Below are 17,246 nucleotides of genomic sequence, written 5' to 3' on the forward strand. Positions count from 1 at the left end.
TACTGCGTCCTTATAAGACGAAACTGCAGTAACGTTAGCTACAAATAAAAGTGGTAAAAAACATAGAAAGTTTCAGTTATCTTTTCTTCATTATGATTTTCTACCACGTAGGAACGGTTACATCCATCAATTTATTGTAGTTGGAAGTCATACCTCCTTCTCACTACCAACTCCTACTGTCCCATTCATTTCAAATTTGATGAAAATATAATAGTTTTATAATGTATAGAATCAAACTTTGATCAAAATTCTCTGCTTTTCTATGCATGCTAAAACAACCAATCGGATCACAGAACTAAAACACGGAATAGACAGAACTAAAACTTAGGGTTTTAGTTCTGTCTATTCCGTGTTCTTTATTTGTTACTGTCAGTAGTGTCAGTAAAAACTTTGACATATGAATTTTTTGGTTATTTTAATTTTTTTTTATTGAATTGTAGTTTATTTCTGTTAACATAATAATGGTCCTAACTGCCCTAATAGACGACTATTTGGTAACTTATCTAACAAACGTATCGGATCAAAATATCAACGCTGTCGGCCTAATTTTAGGTCAGGTAAGGCTACCTTCTATTTTTTTTTTATATATAAACATATGTTTATGTATTTTCATTTCAGTCATGTTCCGGAAAGGACTATATTATACACTTTGCAAAAACGCCTCCATTCCAGTCAGAGCAAGACAAAAAACTGGGAAAACCAGTACAAAACATGAAAAGTTTGGATGACATGAATCCCAATTGGATCGCAGATCATGCCAAACAAACGACCAGAATGTTGCCAGGAGGAATGAGCGTACTCGGTGTATTTTTGGTGTCTCCTGACGATTTACTGACTCCATTCCATTCAAAGCTGAAGCTTATATTACAAACCATACACAAGCAGTTAGATATGAACAAATATTTGCACGGAAACCCTTCTAGTGAAAAACTCGTTTTGCACTTTTCTTCCAAGTCGCGGAAGTACTTTTGTAAGACTTATGATGTAATTTCTCATAATATCCAACCTGTGGAAGTAAAGTCTGTGGCCAAAAAATGGAACAACATTGAATGCAATTTTGGCATTGATAAAGTTAAATTTATAAGGACGAATGAGGCCGATTGGCCTTTGGAAAAACATATCAAAGTAAATACTGGTCATTTTGGGTTAATGAGCTCACTTGAAATTTAAAATTTTTCATTGGGGTAATTTGTCTATACTGACCACAAATCCGAAGTAAAATTGTTGCTGGGATCTATTTTTGCCCATTTTTGTTTGAAATTTTGTGTAAGCTAGGATAATGAATAATTATCAAATACTGATCCTCATCAGTTTTGATATTCTTTAATAACTTCAGGTGATGTTAGATGAGATCCATGACAATCTTGAATCGTCTGTGCTTTTCTTCGAAGGAGAGTTCAAAGACGAGGATGATTCATTGGAGAACGTAGGTAAGAAGAAAACTAGAACTACGAGATCAACTAAAGTGGGGCACGATGTGACTGAAAGTTCTAAGCCTATTCGAGTATCAATTTTAACAAAGGTGTACTGATTCGTATAAAAAAAATAGGCTTGTTTTACTACCAAAATATATTTTTTAGTGTTCTAACATGTCCGGTTCCTCCGATTCTGACAGCGTGATCGAAACCTCTGGTCAGCTGAGAATAGTAGGTCAGGTATCTTGCAAGCTATGGCTACAACCCAAAATGTCAATTAAGGAAGCCGCGAAAGCGTTGAAACAAGACATCATGCGTAGTTTGGAGTCTAGGTTAGAAATGCACTGGGACTCGCTGACAGAGGAAGAAAACTCTGAGGGTGAGTCAGATTTGCAGTCAGAAACAAATGTTGTGTTGAGGGATTGTTCTCTAGATGTGAATTGTGTTCACGAACCGCCAAGAAGAGTGCTCATCAGGCTTCCTAACAGCAATATCACCTTGTCAGACTATTTGTTTCCTGGAGAGGGGGCACAGGATGCTAAGGTGTCGTTAGAGGAGTTGTTAGATATCAAGATCAAAGGAAAATTGCAAATACTGGATGTTGAAGGTCAACCAGGTGAGAATGAATGATCTTTAAATTATGTCACTTCATAAAGCTCTTTATATGGGGATATTATATTGAATAACTTTTTTGCTCACAACTGATATTAGTAACAGTATTGAAATCCAAACAGGCATTGACTTGATTTTGGAATCAAATATAAAAAGTGGGTCTGTCTTTCCCAAATAAATAGTAAATATTTCAACCTCGATTTCAACTTTCAATTTCTCATGTACGTACACATGGCAAATATACTATTTCTTTATAGATATCACAGAGTATTGCAAGGGTGCCTTAGAAAGTGAAAGTAAGGAAATACTGCCAAAGCTCAATTCGGATGCCAATCAATTCATGTATTTAGGAATGGTTGCCGCAGTGATTGTTTTAATAGTCTCTCTACTGTTGCATTTGTATACATAAGTGTGAGATTCCAAGCAGCAACTTTACTTCTAGATTAAGGCCATCTGTGAAATGCATTTATTTTTTAATAAATAAGTTACTTTTGCTGTTGATCAATTTTCCTCTTTCCCTCCAGCAAGCAAAAAATAGTATTGGCAGAAAGATATAAAACATATTCAAGATTAGTCAGTCTTGAGTGTTATCAATAATGATTTTATTTGCCTTTCAGGTTATATACATGATATCAAACATATCAGTAGGAAATGAAAATATAAAAACATATTTGCAAACATTTCAGAATATATACATTAGATAGGACATTCATAACTCTACGAAAAGTGCTCTACATCAGGAATACTGTCTTGGCAATGTCAAGAATCTTGAAACAAATGTAAAATATCTCGTATACCTAGACTAGAAGAATTTCTATACTGTCTTTACTAGATGTACTACAAATCTTTTTTTTTTGTTAAACTCTCCTAAATGAAGATTAATATTATTTTACATTGCAAAGTTATGAGCAAACGATTCATGTCCCAGAAGAGCTTTACTGTATAGAAGATGCAGGGTATAGTTAACATTTATTTTTGTAGAAAGCAGGTTTACAGCTATCCCTAGGTGGGTGAAATAATTTTAGGTCTGATCAGTCTCGGTCAAATAGAGTAAACTTTTTAATACCTCCAACTAAAAAATTTTTTGACTATGAAGGGCACACATTTCTCCCAAGAGAAAGTTTTATTTATAGTGCATATCTAATAGTTTAGCTGTATCAAATACTTGGATGTTTTTTGAATTCACTGTGTTGTTCAAGAAAAAGTTTCTCTTGCACCAAGATCGGAGAAAAAATTACATGTTTCACAAGGTAAAGAAACAGATTTAATGCCATGGCTAATATCATTGCCAGCCGCGGCAGTAATAATGCTACTTCTCTACCTGGTTAAACAAATAACTCATTTATCCATTTGTCAAAAAATAATTCTAAATCACTTTATGAAGTTATAATACCTTCCATATTATAAACTTTACTATTTTATGCTATTTTTGTAATTAATAATCATTTATGTTGCTAAAATGAACTAGAACAACCAAAGAAGTAGCCATTGGATGAAATTATATGTATAATGGAGAAAGTTTACTGCAGCTCCGAATATCGATGGCAAAAGTCTGGTTTAATGAAAAACATGAAGAAATTTCATATTATTATAATCACCTTTAGAGTGGTAAAGTCAAACTGAAAGATAACATCATGAAATGAATTAAAAAAGTTGGAATAAAATTGTATGTTGGTCAGATTAACAAGTTCCAAATAATAGTGATAAGAAACACACGGTACATGTTCATTTTGGTAGACGAAAAATTCTAGTATTTCAATGAATGGTCATAGAATGAAAATTGTTAAGATTGATTTATCTTGATGATTTAGAAAGTCTGATATTACCAAAGTGTGACAAAAAAATTAAAACAGTACAGGATAATTCAATTTTCAGTTGAGGATCTATAAAAACTCTTCGACATAATTTGCTTTCACAGAACTGCAACTTTTATTTTTCTGTTTTGAAATGCATAAACAAAAGATTTCGCATCGAAAGCAAGGCATTTTGTTATTGCAGGAAGCAGAACTCGAAATAATTCTCCAGTTCGTTCCTCCTGAGAAATGACAAAATAAAAAAAGGACCGTACATTTTTATAAGCTGCGTTTGCATCATTTCGAATTTTTGTGCCAATTTTTTCGTACTTTGCGTTTCCCCGCCCCCGCGCCGACACGTCAAGATCATTATAGGCGTCCCGACGACCCGAACGGCGCTCATACGGAGCGTCGGCTTCTCACAGTTCACTTAGTGCCGTGACGAACGAAATACACCGGTAAGTATTTTTAGAAAATTATTTTTAATTTGCAGGCGAATTTTATCACGTTGTGGGTCATGGTAGATATTGTCCAAATTTGGTACAGGGTGATTTTTTAAAGATTTTTGTTTAGACTTTTTGTGACAAATTTTCATTCAAAATGAAATATATTAGTAGTGACTAGTCGAAATCAGCATATGCTTCAAATACCTTTCTTCTAACTAAATTTCAATTTGGGATATAATATATTATATCATGTATATAGTTTAACTCTTAGTAAAGAGATGTGGGAGAATTTACTTGAATGTTCATCCACTAACAATGTAAAATATATGTTGGACCAGTTTTCAACAATTTTTTTGAAATTGGCAAATTAATACCTGTGTCATTGATTGAAAATCTGGATAAAAAGGTTTCAATTGTATTATTTGAGAAGAGAAATCTTGAGATGTCTTTTTGCAAAGCATCTTTCAGTTTTCAACTCAAAGCCACTTAATAATAATAATAATATTTATTCATCTCAAGAAACACACAGTTTTTAGACACATCAATACAATTTCTAAAATAGGTTTGAGAGGGTAAGATTTGTCAATATAGTTTTTAAAAAATGCTTGTAGATAAATTAGATTTACAAAAAAAAATACAAGTTAAGATAAAATTCCAATCTTATAAGACTTGACTAAAATGTAAAGCCATGAGCTTTTACAAATTATAAATCACATAGCTAACATATATGTATTCAAAGTTGAGTAAAAGTTCGGGAAGTGACCACAAAAGTGTCTCTTTCTTCTTGGATAACTTCGAAAAATTGATCAATTTCATATAAAGGATGTTTGGTTAATATTTTCTTCAATAAGTTTTTGAATCTTCCGAATGGCAAGTTACGAAATTCGGCAAATAAGGCATTGTATAGCTTAATTCCTATATTATCTGTTCTTTTCAACCTATTAGCTGTAGGAACAAGGTTTGATTTATTTCTTGTATCATGTTGGTGTATATCCTTGTGAGCAACTTCATTCAACAAGTTTTGTTGAACAAGAAGCAGATTTTCATAGACAATAACTGAATACAGGGTCATTAATAGTCGACACTTTTCATCATAATTGGCAGAGATTATGCTTCTTACTGCAGATTTTTGAATGAAAAATATTCTGTTAAGATGTACCTTTGATGCATTATTCCAATTGATTATACCATATCTAAGGACTGAATGAAAAAGTGAATGATATGTTGCAAGTGCCGCACTTTGATTTACAATTTTTTTAATTCTTCTGATAGCAAAAACCGTCTTACTAAGTTTGCAACACATGTTATTTATGTGGTCTATCCATTTCAGATTGGAATCTATTTGTACTCCCAAAAATTTGGTAGAATTTTAGTTATCTCGATTTGAGCAAATTGTTTCAAAAGTTAGAGTTTTTGTTCATTAAGAATCAAGTCATTTGGTGTGAACCATGATCGAGCTTTCTCTAATATGTCAGTATGGATCATACAAGGATCATCTATTTTATATATTTTTTTGCCCAAGGTTGGCATCATCTGTATACAATATAGTTTCTATGCCTAACGAGTTCATCACGTGAGGTTAGTCGTTGATATATATTAGAAACAGAAGTGGCCCCAATATTGACCCTTGTGGCACTCCTCTTAATATTTTTCGTTTTTCACTTTTGGTATTTCCTAGATCAACAATTTGATATCTTTCGTTAAGGTATGACTTCATCATGTCCAGGCAGACACCTCTCACTCCGTAGAAATCTAATTTGGCCAATAAAATCGAGTGATTTACCGAATCGAATGCTGAAGTAGGATATGTAAAAACGCTCAGATATTTTTCTTGGTTATCAAAGGCGTCTTTTATACTATTTGTGAGAAAGTTTATTGCTGTTTTTGTTTTGAAGGCCAGCTAAAATTGTGATAGTACGAAATTCAATGCCTATATCAAATTTTAAAGTAAAATAAAAATTTGAAACTTTTCAAGAAGTACTCGAAATGTAGAAAAGAGAATTGAAACTTTTTATGTTTTTCACCACTTTTATATAAAGTTTCAATTATCTTTTCTTCATTATGATTTCCTATCACGTAGTAACAACTACATCCATCTATTTATTACTCGAGATGTTCTTCATTACTATGTGAACTTCAGGAAAAGTGCACTTTGAACTCAGGTCTGTTCAGAAAAAAAGGGTGAAGGACATCATCATATGACAAAAACGGCTATTTTATGGGATTGTATGTAGGTGTATTTCTTCTTAGATAAATTTGTATGCCATTCCAAGCAGGATAGGGATATAAGAGTGCACGATCTTGCTGAAATTATAAATTCAATTACGATTTTTGGAACTAGAGAATTTTTCATTTATTCTAAAATTGGGATCTGGAACCTGAGTTGCCTTTTCCTTCTGAATATTGTCGAAACAAATATTTCTAGAATACCAGGTAAAATAATAGTAATAATACTACAATGGAATAAATACTTAAAGACGTGTATTCAACCAAGAATGGAGTTGAAAAAAATTGAGAAATCTAATTAAAAAAAATGAAAAACTTAGTGTTTACATAGCTTTTCAGTAAATCGCAATTGCTTTGCTTTGCACGTAAAACACTAACCCGCTTTTCTATATTTTTCACACTCGACGCAAACCTATTTATAACAGGATTCAACGTTGCGAAAACAAACTAAAATAGATATCTCGAATTTGTCATGAAATTATCCGGAGCAATTACGATTCATTTTTTATTTTCCAACAGCAGTTCGTTCACATTTGGCAACTCTAATCACAAACAATGAAAATTTACGAATTATTATTAGAATTCAATTCATAAAGTATAATTTGTAAATTATTTTTAGAATTAACGTATAGTTAACTACCACATTGAGTGATATCAGTGTTTGAGGAATTCATTAGAGCTAGTTATAACGTAAGAAAAGATCTAAACAGAGTTAAACAATCGGAAATAGTTTGCGTACTTGGATTTAGCTAGATAGAGATTATTTTCAGAATTAATACATCAAAATCATGATGAACGGTAATGAAGAGACTTTGAAACTAACATTTAAGAAAGAGAAACAGCCATTAATATTAAATTTATTCATGAAAACCATTCATGAAAATGTTTGTGAGATTCAAATCAGTAAAAATAATTTTCAAGCAAAATTATCTAGCCTAGGTCTCCCAAGTCACATGATAAATTGGATTTTATGATACATAAGCGAAAGGAATATGAAGGTACTTTGTAATAGTTCAATGTCAGAGTCAAGAAATATTGAAATCGGTGTGCCTCAGGGCTTGGTCCTGGGCCCTCTACTTATCTCGACATACAGGAGATGGGCCACGACTTTATCGGGACAAAATGTTGAGCAATTTATCTGCAAATCAGAAATACTCCTTAGTAAATATCGAAGTGAAATTTCTAGATGGATGCTAATCTTAAGTTGGATAAACTAGTATAAATCATACATGTTCAAAGATCAATGAAGCATATATTATGCCACGAAGCAACTGAAATCAACATTAAATGAATCAGGATCGCTCAGCATTCATTATGCCATAATATATTCTCATATCAATATATTACCTTCATGTTTTTAGACTATATTCAATTGTTGTGAGTTTAATCATATATTCAGGTATTTTTGACTATGTTCACTGAACGCGATGCTCAATTGACTTATTTTTGTCATATTCATCTTGAATTACCACATATACCAATCTTGATACACGTGTGTCATATCTCACACATATAATACGTGTATCTTCGAGGTTCAAAGTTGTTCTTCTTGGCTGAGACAACCAAACATACTTTTATAATTTTAGCGTTAGCGCATTTCTGTTTTCTCTCAAAGTCAGCTTGTTTGTACTACTTCTCGCGAATTTTATAAATAAACGTGTTTTCTTAGATAAATCACTCGTATCAAAATGTATTCGGATCTATCTGAACTTTTGGATGTATTCCAGGATTTATATTTTTATAATACATCGAGGATAATCGTCCAAAATAACATGACGATACGGCAGTTTGTGGAATGTGTATATTAATCCGTTTTGTGACCTGCGAAACATGCAGAATGACGTCACTGATTTTTTATTGAAATAGACTAATGAAAAAAGGGTTTAGATTTGATATCTCAATTATCAGGCTGTTTGAAAGTACCAATTTTTCAAGAAGTACGATTAATCAGTTCAAAATTATCGTAAAACAAGCTAAACAAAAATAATTCGATATTTTTTAGGACAATAATCCAAAATGCCACAGCCAAATGAAGGATTGAGTCTGATGACTACCTATTTGATCCTGATAAGTCTTCTGATAGCTCTTTGGGTTCTTTATTCTGGCCTCCTACAGTAACGAATTTCGGGTAAGTTCATAATTTAATATTTATTTATCTATAACATATATAGTCCGTCGTGATATTGGCCAGGAAAGTTGTATGAATTTTTTTGCCTAATATTCGATATTGTGCGAAAGCTATTTTCCGGTTTTTTGGCGGTGATCTGCAGGTTTTTATGCCGGATGTTTCGTCTACTACTGCGGTAGACATTATCAGATATATAATGGAATTGGCCGATACTTGATGAAAATCCATAATGAATTCAAAAAACACTGTTAGATTTTCACTAAACAGTTTTACAAAACCGCAACACGTGTTTCGACATACAATGGCTTCTTCGGGCGTGTCTTTACTGTAAAGACACGCAGTGCCCGAGTTGGTGCTCTAGTGCAGAGTATTTGACTCTGGTTTTATATTATCATTAGTGAGCGTGGCTTGGTTTCTCTCAATTGGATTCCCTGACCTTGTTTGTGAACCATCAAGGACAGGTAGCCAGATTTTAATAATGTTCATTCCCTCTTATTTTCTATTGAAGTTATCCCTGTGCTTTTGAATTTCTATTGCCTCTCTATACACTCTTGGATAGCAATTTTGAGTTTTATCGAGTATTTTATTGTGAGTTTCCATTGTGGAAAACTGCAGTTTTAATCTTCCTCTTTGAAGATGATCACTTGGTGATCGAAACACGTGTCGAGTTGTTAAAAATAATGATTTGGTGTTGGGAAAAAACTCCTGTAATATTCTTTTCATTTTTATATTACATCTCAATTGCTTGAAATATATTGTATTGCAGTATACTTTCACTGGAAATTTGTACTAACTGTAAAAAACAAGACTATTTGATTGAAAATCCAAGAAAGATGATTAATATTACCATAGTCTTGATCATCTCCTGATGGTGAAACTTGGTTGAGGAAATGCGCGTCGGAGAGATGATTTTGACACTTATACAACTGTGAAAATTATTTTTCATGGTATCCAACCATAGTTGCAAATAAATTATTCTCGTTATCTGGTCTCTATAAGAATATTTTTTGAACGCCTTCGGAAAAGACACGTCAAAACAAATCAAAAACTTTAAAATAATACATCAAAAGTGACATACTGGCAAACGCTTCGCCACGGCTAATTTGAATAATGAGACTGCTCTAAATCTTTCTTGCCAGTTTCAATTTAGCATCTAAAAATATCTGGGGAGTTATCCTTTTATACAGATGAAATAATGAAAGAATTTTTTTTTCTTTCGTGCAATTCAATGTTTATATGAAAGTAGCTGTTTCAGGAGGACTTTCTTTCAGTTTGTTTCTGAAAGTTACTTCTTTGCATGATCTACACATCCATGTATAGAGTTACTTATTTTGAAATTGATTACTTCCTTCCTTTCCTTGGAAGATTCCCTCATCCTTGTTTTTAGAAAGGCAAAAACTTTCTTTCCCAAAAATTAATCACTCCTAAAAATATAACGCCTTCAATTCAAATGAAATAATAGTTTCTCAAAAAATAATTATTCATATACTTACCTACATGAGGTTCTGAAATATACTTACCATGAAATAATTCGTTAATGGGATTAACGCTATAATTATTGGAAAAACTATATACATCAATAATTCATAAAAATAATTAACAACATTCAAGAATAGTTTGTTTTGGGGACTAGTGGTCGTTTCCAACTTGTCTTTCATCTTTCATAATTAGTATCTGAAAAAAAATTATAGGCAATAGGTAGAAATTTTACCAAAAAGTTGGATGTTCTTTAATTTTTTTCATTTTTGTTCGGGATTTTTTTCAATATCAATGGCGATTAAAACGCAAGGGCTTCATCATTAATTAATATTCGTCAGAAAATAAAGTACCTAATTGAACTGAAGCATTATTAGATCAGGTCGAGTCATGAAGTTATTTTTTTTCACGGGCAATTGAAAATATTTCAGGTAAGCTGTATACATATGTGATAGGTACATTATAAAGTCATTTTTATAGAAAAATTTGACAATTTTGATCGAGATTCGACAGTAAAAACAATGTTGAGTGTTTGATAAAAAGAGTCTATCAATTATTAATGCGAGTTTACCATATTTTTGTTACTCACCGTATATGTACAATTATAAAAAGTATTTCGAGATTTGTTATATCAAATAATACCAATAACATTGAACGGTTTAAATGAATACTGCATGTTTCACATTTCAACCAAATGAATTATGTACGCTTGAGGCACAGCCACTTGAAAATGTTTTATCACTCTGCTGCTTAAGGAAGAAAACTATAATTATAAATTACTATGAATGATTTACATTATTGATTTGAGAATTACGATACAGAGACATTACCTTCACATTTCATCATATTTATCCAATAAATATTCATTTCACTTCAAAACTAAAGCCATAATTCTACGTTATTGTTTATAAAAACTTCAATATTGAAAACAAAAATAAGCAAGTGATGGATAAATTATTGAAGTCTAGGAATATTACTGTATCAAAGGTATTTTCCATCTGTACGAAGGTGTGATCCAAAATTAGCAGTTCATTTTGAAATTTTGCCAAGGTGATGAAGGAATTGAGATGTTCTCTGGAAAACATGTAGGCAATACCAGTTAGTTTGCAGTGTTGGGGTTATTTATAAATTATTCGTTATTAACATGTTTTTTTTATCCATTAACAATTTCTTATAGAGCGAGTTCGTCAGTAGTTTTTTTGTTGCAGGTGCCGACAAAAATAGATTCCGTCATCGTGATATGAATCCCCCAACTCATCATTCATTGTAAAAATGCTGGCAGCAACGCAAAACCTACACCAACAGAATAATACTTCACCAACAGGATAATACGATGATATTAATGTTCCATCACTTGCAATTGCAGGTTTACTCATTTATATTTTTATAATTGTTAAGGTAACTGTTAAGTGTACAAGAATTATGATACGTGTAAATAAAATTGTTTGTTTTTATAGTATTTTTGTTATTTTGACTGAGGGTTTCAGTATTTCAAATTCAGATGAAGGTGTGTCATCTGCTTATGAAACATGTTATGGAATAATTAACTCCTCTACCAAAATAAAGCTATTTCGAATATTACTGGTGATTGAAACACGTGTCGATGTGTTAAAAATGAAGATTTGTTGTTGAGATACAACTGCAGTAATATTCATTACCTACTACACACAAGTAGTTATTTTTGTTTCTTGCAAAAAATGCTCTTTGCTAGGAATCGCACGTCAGAAGGTAAAACCTTGTTAATATTTAGCTCGTACAAAAGGTTTGGTAAACCTGTGTTCCCATAAGTCAGTTCTCATATAATGAAAGAGCTGTCAAAATAGGTATGAACACAATACGAGACCATGTCAGTTGGATTTTTTAATATCTAAAGAAATATAAGCACTCATAGAGAAACCGTATGAATGTGGCAGAGATTTCTTGATGAATATTATAGGATTTGATTTCCATTGTCTCAATAACTTGTTGCAATCCAGGAATGATGAATAATCTAGAATTATTGATAACAAAATATTTAGTTCCGGTGAAATGTAGTCAATTTAATATCTAGATAAAAAGAAAATACATAAACAAAAAAGTAATTTATAAGGAAATGAAAAATTGTAATCTGATATTAAAATAAAAGATAAACAAGAAAAACAAAATGATGGAAAAAAGTAGGCAGGGCATTTGTGAGTTCAATAGTCAGGTTCTACTTAAAACACTTTCCCACATCAGGACAAAAAAGCTGTCTCTTGACGCGCGTTTCGCTAATCAAGTCAGCATCATCAGATTATTCGTTTCCTGATGATGCTAACTTGGCTAGCGAGACACGCGTCGAGAAACAGTACTTTGTTCTTGCGGGAAAAATATTTTCACCAGACGATCAAGTGTGATATGCCGCTGAATTGTGACTTTATCGCTTCATCAATATTTGTAATAGAAGAGACAGGTCCGTATTTGAAAAAATAAGTTCATGGTGGCCGTGTTGAAACTAAACATTTAATCAGAGATTCATTGCTACACCATTATAGTACATTTCAAATTCAATAAAATTTTCGGCTTCCATTTTTTTATATTTGCTGGAATAACAATTCTTTTGTGAAAAGTCAAAAGCAGCATTTTTAGTTTACACTGCTCAACTCATGAAGGGGGAAAATCCCTGTAATTTTTTTGACCATTGTACTGTTCATGTTACATGATAAAAGAAACGATCTGTATAGAGAGGCAATAGAAAGTTACATTTTTGGGAACAAATTTGGGTGAACCATTAAACTTGGAATTGCACAAAGTCTGCAAGAAACTGAAGAAAGCATGTCACTAGGTAAATGAAAGACCGATAAGAATTATTGACCATCTATTATGATGTAAGTCTTATTTTCATAATTTCTCTCAATGTAATGTCTAGGAATTGTTCGAATTGAGCATCATTAAATTGCTTTACAATGCCGCTAAGATTTGATATTTGGTGGTAAATGGTTAAAACTTTCATGAATATTAGGGTTCCTCTCTACTTGGTTACCAGACCAGGTGAGATGACCAGAAAACAAAAAAAGACTCTACTCAATATCCTTATCATGATACAAGAACATTTTTAAGAGCAATATATTATATACTCCAAGTATTTTTCTTGAATTGGAAATGATTTACACGTTTGGTTCAATGCTTGTTTTCTTTTATAACACACTTCAAGAAGAATTTCTTCAACTCTAGCTATTACTGTATAGTTACTTTATTTTACTTGTACAAAAAAAAAATAGATTTCACAATTTTAACTAATTTAAGCTACTTGCATATATTATCTGTCACTGTTCTTGCATCTTTTTATTATGTCTATTTAACTTCTAATAACATGTATATATACACTAACTATAGATAAGCACAATTGCTTATGTTCAGTTCTGACTAGTCTGATAAAGTTTTATACTGTATGTACCACATGTATAAAACCTTTTAATGATGAACAAATTTCTATTCTATTCTATAATGAGAGATTTCCACTTGAAAGTTTACGCAGACGTCACAAATACTCCCGAGGATGCTGTCGTATAGCGAAACACGTGTCGTAAACTTTGTGGATGTCTGACATTAGAGTGTGTATTTGAATACGTAAACCCCTGAGATTTGAGGTCTTATCTATCCTTTGCCAACCTTCGGATTTTCTTGGTAGGCTTATATTTTATCCTGAAATCTTTTTTCGAGAAGGCAGCCAATCCAGTTGGTTACTTTGGGAATTGAAGGCAAAACGGATCATGTAATAATAATTAAATGACGATCACAATTAAATTACTGCTAGAAATTTAATTTCTATTCATCTCTTTAGTTGTGTGGATCAACATTTCGTGTACAATAAAATAGTTGTTGAATCATTCTCCAATAGACCATTTTCGTGGATTATAGGTTGTTCATAGATTCTAAAAAATCTCCTAATTGAAAAATTTTTTGGGTCCATACGTACTTTCTGTGTAATATCTGGATTAGATCCATTTTGGTGATTTTTTCTTTAAAGTACAGTTTTCTTTAAATGTTTTTGTGAATTTACGTGTTTATTTCAGAGGATTTTTAAATTTTAATAATATAATGGTTTACCTTGGTTCATTACTCATTATTTTTCAGTGTGAACATAACTTGTGTGCTCTTAAAAAGGTTATATAAAAAAAGTTCATTTTATTCAATCAGCAATCGACACAAGTTGTATTTGGTTATCTTCCAAAGGTATTTTTTCCCATTCCCTCAACTAAAAATCAAATAACAATCAGTAAAAGAATGGAATTTATTGAATGTCAACAATTCTAAACACTAGAAATTTAAGAAAAACACAACTGTTGCTATTTTTTTTCATTATTTTGAGGAAAATCAAACTTTTCATAAGGAACAGTTCAAAAAAATAAACGAGATCTATAAAAATGAAAATGTAACCTTTATTAATTTGATGATATAGTACATTGCATATTCTTCTTTCCTGCTGGTAGATTTCCTACCTTTACTAAACAAAAAATCCTTCTCAGATAAAATAATGTCCTTAAATCTAGTAGCGGCACTACACCTACCAATTTTTATTTCCGAAGTCCGCAGATGATTCAGTTTCAAAAATCAAATCAGTTGTCTCGGGGAATTTGTTTTCCCCTGTTTATACCAACAGAGTATTTGATAGATTTAGGAAACGATTCAATAAAAAATGTTAATGTACTGCAAAATTATCCATAGGCCTAGAGTCGCTACAACATGAAGAAATACCGAATCAAATTCAAACAATTTACCGCGACTTCCGAACAAAAAAGTCCACTTTTTGAATCTCGACAACTGTTGAAATTCATCGAGAAATTATCAACTACAAAAAAATAAACTTAGGAAGACTCGTCGGGGGTGTGCCATGCAATTCTCTCTTCATAGAATTTGATAACTACTTGCGGACACTTGACGTTTGCCTCTTTGGCATACACCAGATCTGTATCATCGCTGCCCTTCCATTTCATCAGGAACATCAGCTGGCCGGTTGTGTCTGAAGCTCCGATGATCTTCTCGGCATCAAGACCTTTCTCGAAGGCAGACTTTTCTTTGTCCTTGATCTTACCACCCTTTTTATCTTTTTTAATATCAACTACTGCCTCGGATTTTTTGCCCTTTTTGGGGGCTTCATCATCATCAGAGTCCTCTCCCTTCTTCTTTGATTTCTCGTCGTCTTTCTTGCTCTTCTTTTCATCGCCGTCCTTCTTTTTTCTGGGTTTGTCATCGTCTGAATGATCGTTGTCAACTTTCCTGGATTTGGGGCCGGCTGATTTCCGTTTTTTTTTCTTTTTCTCTTCCTCAGAGTCAGAGTCCTTTTTCTTTTCTTTTTTGGAATCGTCATCAGAATCATCCACTCGCGATTTTTTCGTTTTGGGCTCATCATCAGATTCGGGGGAGGCAGATCTGGCTTTGGACTTCTGAAATAAAAATAAATGTTGTAAAATGATTACCATCCCAGGTCAAAGTAATGTTTTCAAAAGTCAAGAATCATACATTATAAAATGGAGACTTATTAAATAATAAATTCAACACAAAAAACATGACTAGGAACTGTGAATTTCATAAAATACCTCAGCACTTCTTTATGCTACATTCAAAATGATTTTCAAAATCATTATTAAACCAATTGAAGAGTTTTTGCAATAATTTGTGATCCTCCCAATCAAAGGTTTTGGAGAAATCAGTATATTGCAGCCAACTTGCAACCTACTGTCCAATACTTGATGAAAATTCATCGGATACGGAAGTTAACTTGTTTGGAAGACTGATATAAATGTCAGTTGCTATTTTCACTATTCACTCAACATAAACTTTTGAGATTAAGTATTTCTGGTCCTTCTTTCGCCAATACATTACTAAAGAATATGTGCATTTTTTGTCCATATATTTCTGAAAAACTTTTGAGTCAGTTTGCAAGTTATTGTTGACTGTATGAATGTAATCAATATAACATAACTTGAAACAATCTGGCTTGTTTTCCCAATCATTTTAGATTCCTTAACAAGTTCTAGACAGGATGACACATTTAGAAAAGATATGGGTACTCTTGATAATTATTCAAATACTTTTCTTGCAATTAAAAAAATTGTTATTGGTTATTAAGAGTAGTATCTGGGCATTTCAAAGTTGCATCAATAGTAAATGGCACTTATTTATAAGAACAGAATCGCTATCAATGAATGATATCCCTACCTTCTTATCTTTGCTCTTTTCTGTTTTGGAGGAAGATGTGTTGGAGTCCAGAGAAGAAGTTGAATTTTCCCTTGTTCTCTTTTTGTCTTTCCCACTGGCTTTGGCTTTGAGTTTTCGGTTTTTCTCGAATTCTGCGATCAATTCAGGGCAATCCAGATTGTCTTCTGGTTCCCAAGTATTATCGTCTTCAGAATAACCTTTCCATTTAAGGAAATACTCGACTTTCCCGCCGACCACTCTACGATCTATGATCTTCTCTACAGAGTATTCTTCCTCGCTTTCGCTTTCTTCTACTTTCTTCTTGCCCATTGTGTTAACTGAAAAATATTGAGACTAGTTTTAACAAGGAATAAATACTGCAAACTTTGCATAAAATTTGGTGAAAAACAAGACGCCTTCACCGGTGATGAACCAAGCCAATAAACAAACTATTCGTTTGTAAGTTTTATTAGACTACATTCATTTGAACTAGAAAACATTTTTTTTTTAATTATGAAATTATTACCTTGATCTATAATAAACGCTGCGCAAAAACACAATTTCCAACAACCAAACCAAACACGAGCCGCCTTCAATCCAACAAACGGATAAAATGGCGGATGACGGAACGCGATGGCGCTAAAACACAAAACAAAAAACAAGAATAAGCGACTTAGCTTTTCTTCATGGAACGACGCATAGTTGAAAAAAACCACTGGATATTAACATTGTCCTGTCATTTGACAGGACAACATTGTCCTGTCAACATTTTGCCTCCACAAGCGGTTAAAGCATAAATAACATACACATTTTTACAAAAGCTAATGAACAGACATCATTTACAATTACTGAGAATGCTGCATCAACAAAACAAACTTTGCAACTAACTGATCTAGTAAAGACCCAGCTGTTAGTATAGACACGCCTGAAGAAGCTATTATATAGCGAAACAAAAGTTGCTTTTTTTAAACTGTCAAGTGAATATCTCACA

The 17,246-nt window shown here is 32.5% G+C and overlaps 2 protein-coding genes across 2 annotated transcripts; one reads left to right on the plus strand and one right to left on the minus strand.

Annotated features, from left to right (window-relative positions):
• The first annotated feature begins 378 nt into the window (after positions 1 to 378).
• LOC111503948 (protein odr-4 homolog) lies at positions 379 to 11,555 on the plus strand. The gene is made up of 8 exons (XM_023158394.2): positions 379 to 557; positions 619 to 1,125; positions 1,337 to 1,522; positions 1,581 to 1,794; positions 1,849 to 2,031; positions 2,285 to 4,278; positions 8,495 to 8,620; positions 11,305 to 11,555. Exons 1-6 carry the CDS (start codon positions 462 to 464, stop codon positions 2,434 to 2,436), a joined length of 1,338 nt encoding a protein of 445 aa, XP_023014162.2. The 5' UTR covers positions 379 to 461; the 3' UTR covers positions 2,437 to 4,278; positions 8,495 to 8,620; positions 11,305 to 11,555.
• A 2,919-nt stretch (positions 11,556 to 14,474) lies between these two features.
• Positions 14,475 to 16,940, minus strand: LOC111503947 (chromobox protein homolog 3). The gene is made up of 3 exons (XM_023158393.2): positions 16,782 to 16,940; positions 16,277 to 16,593; positions 14,475 to 15,501 (listed from the first exon to the last, which is right to left on the minus strand). The coding sequence occupies exons 2-3, from the start codon at positions 16,583 to 16,585 to the stop codon at positions 14,923 to 14,925; spliced, it is 888 nt and encodes a 295-aa protein (XP_023014161.2). The 5' UTR covers positions 16,586 to 16,593; positions 16,782 to 16,940; the 3' UTR covers positions 14,475 to 14,922.
• Positions 16,941 to 17,246: the final 306 nt, after the last annotated feature.

Source organism: Leptinotarsa decemlineata, unplaced genomic scaffold (assembly GCF_025532065.1).
Source record: "Leptinotarsa decemlineata unplaced genomic scaffold, Ldec_3_MD MMD2_P_RNA_scaffold_1, whole genome shotgun sequence".
Taxonomy (NCBI): Eukaryota; Metazoa; Arthropoda; class Insecta; order Coleoptera; family Chrysomelidae; genus Leptinotarsa; species Leptinotarsa decemlineata.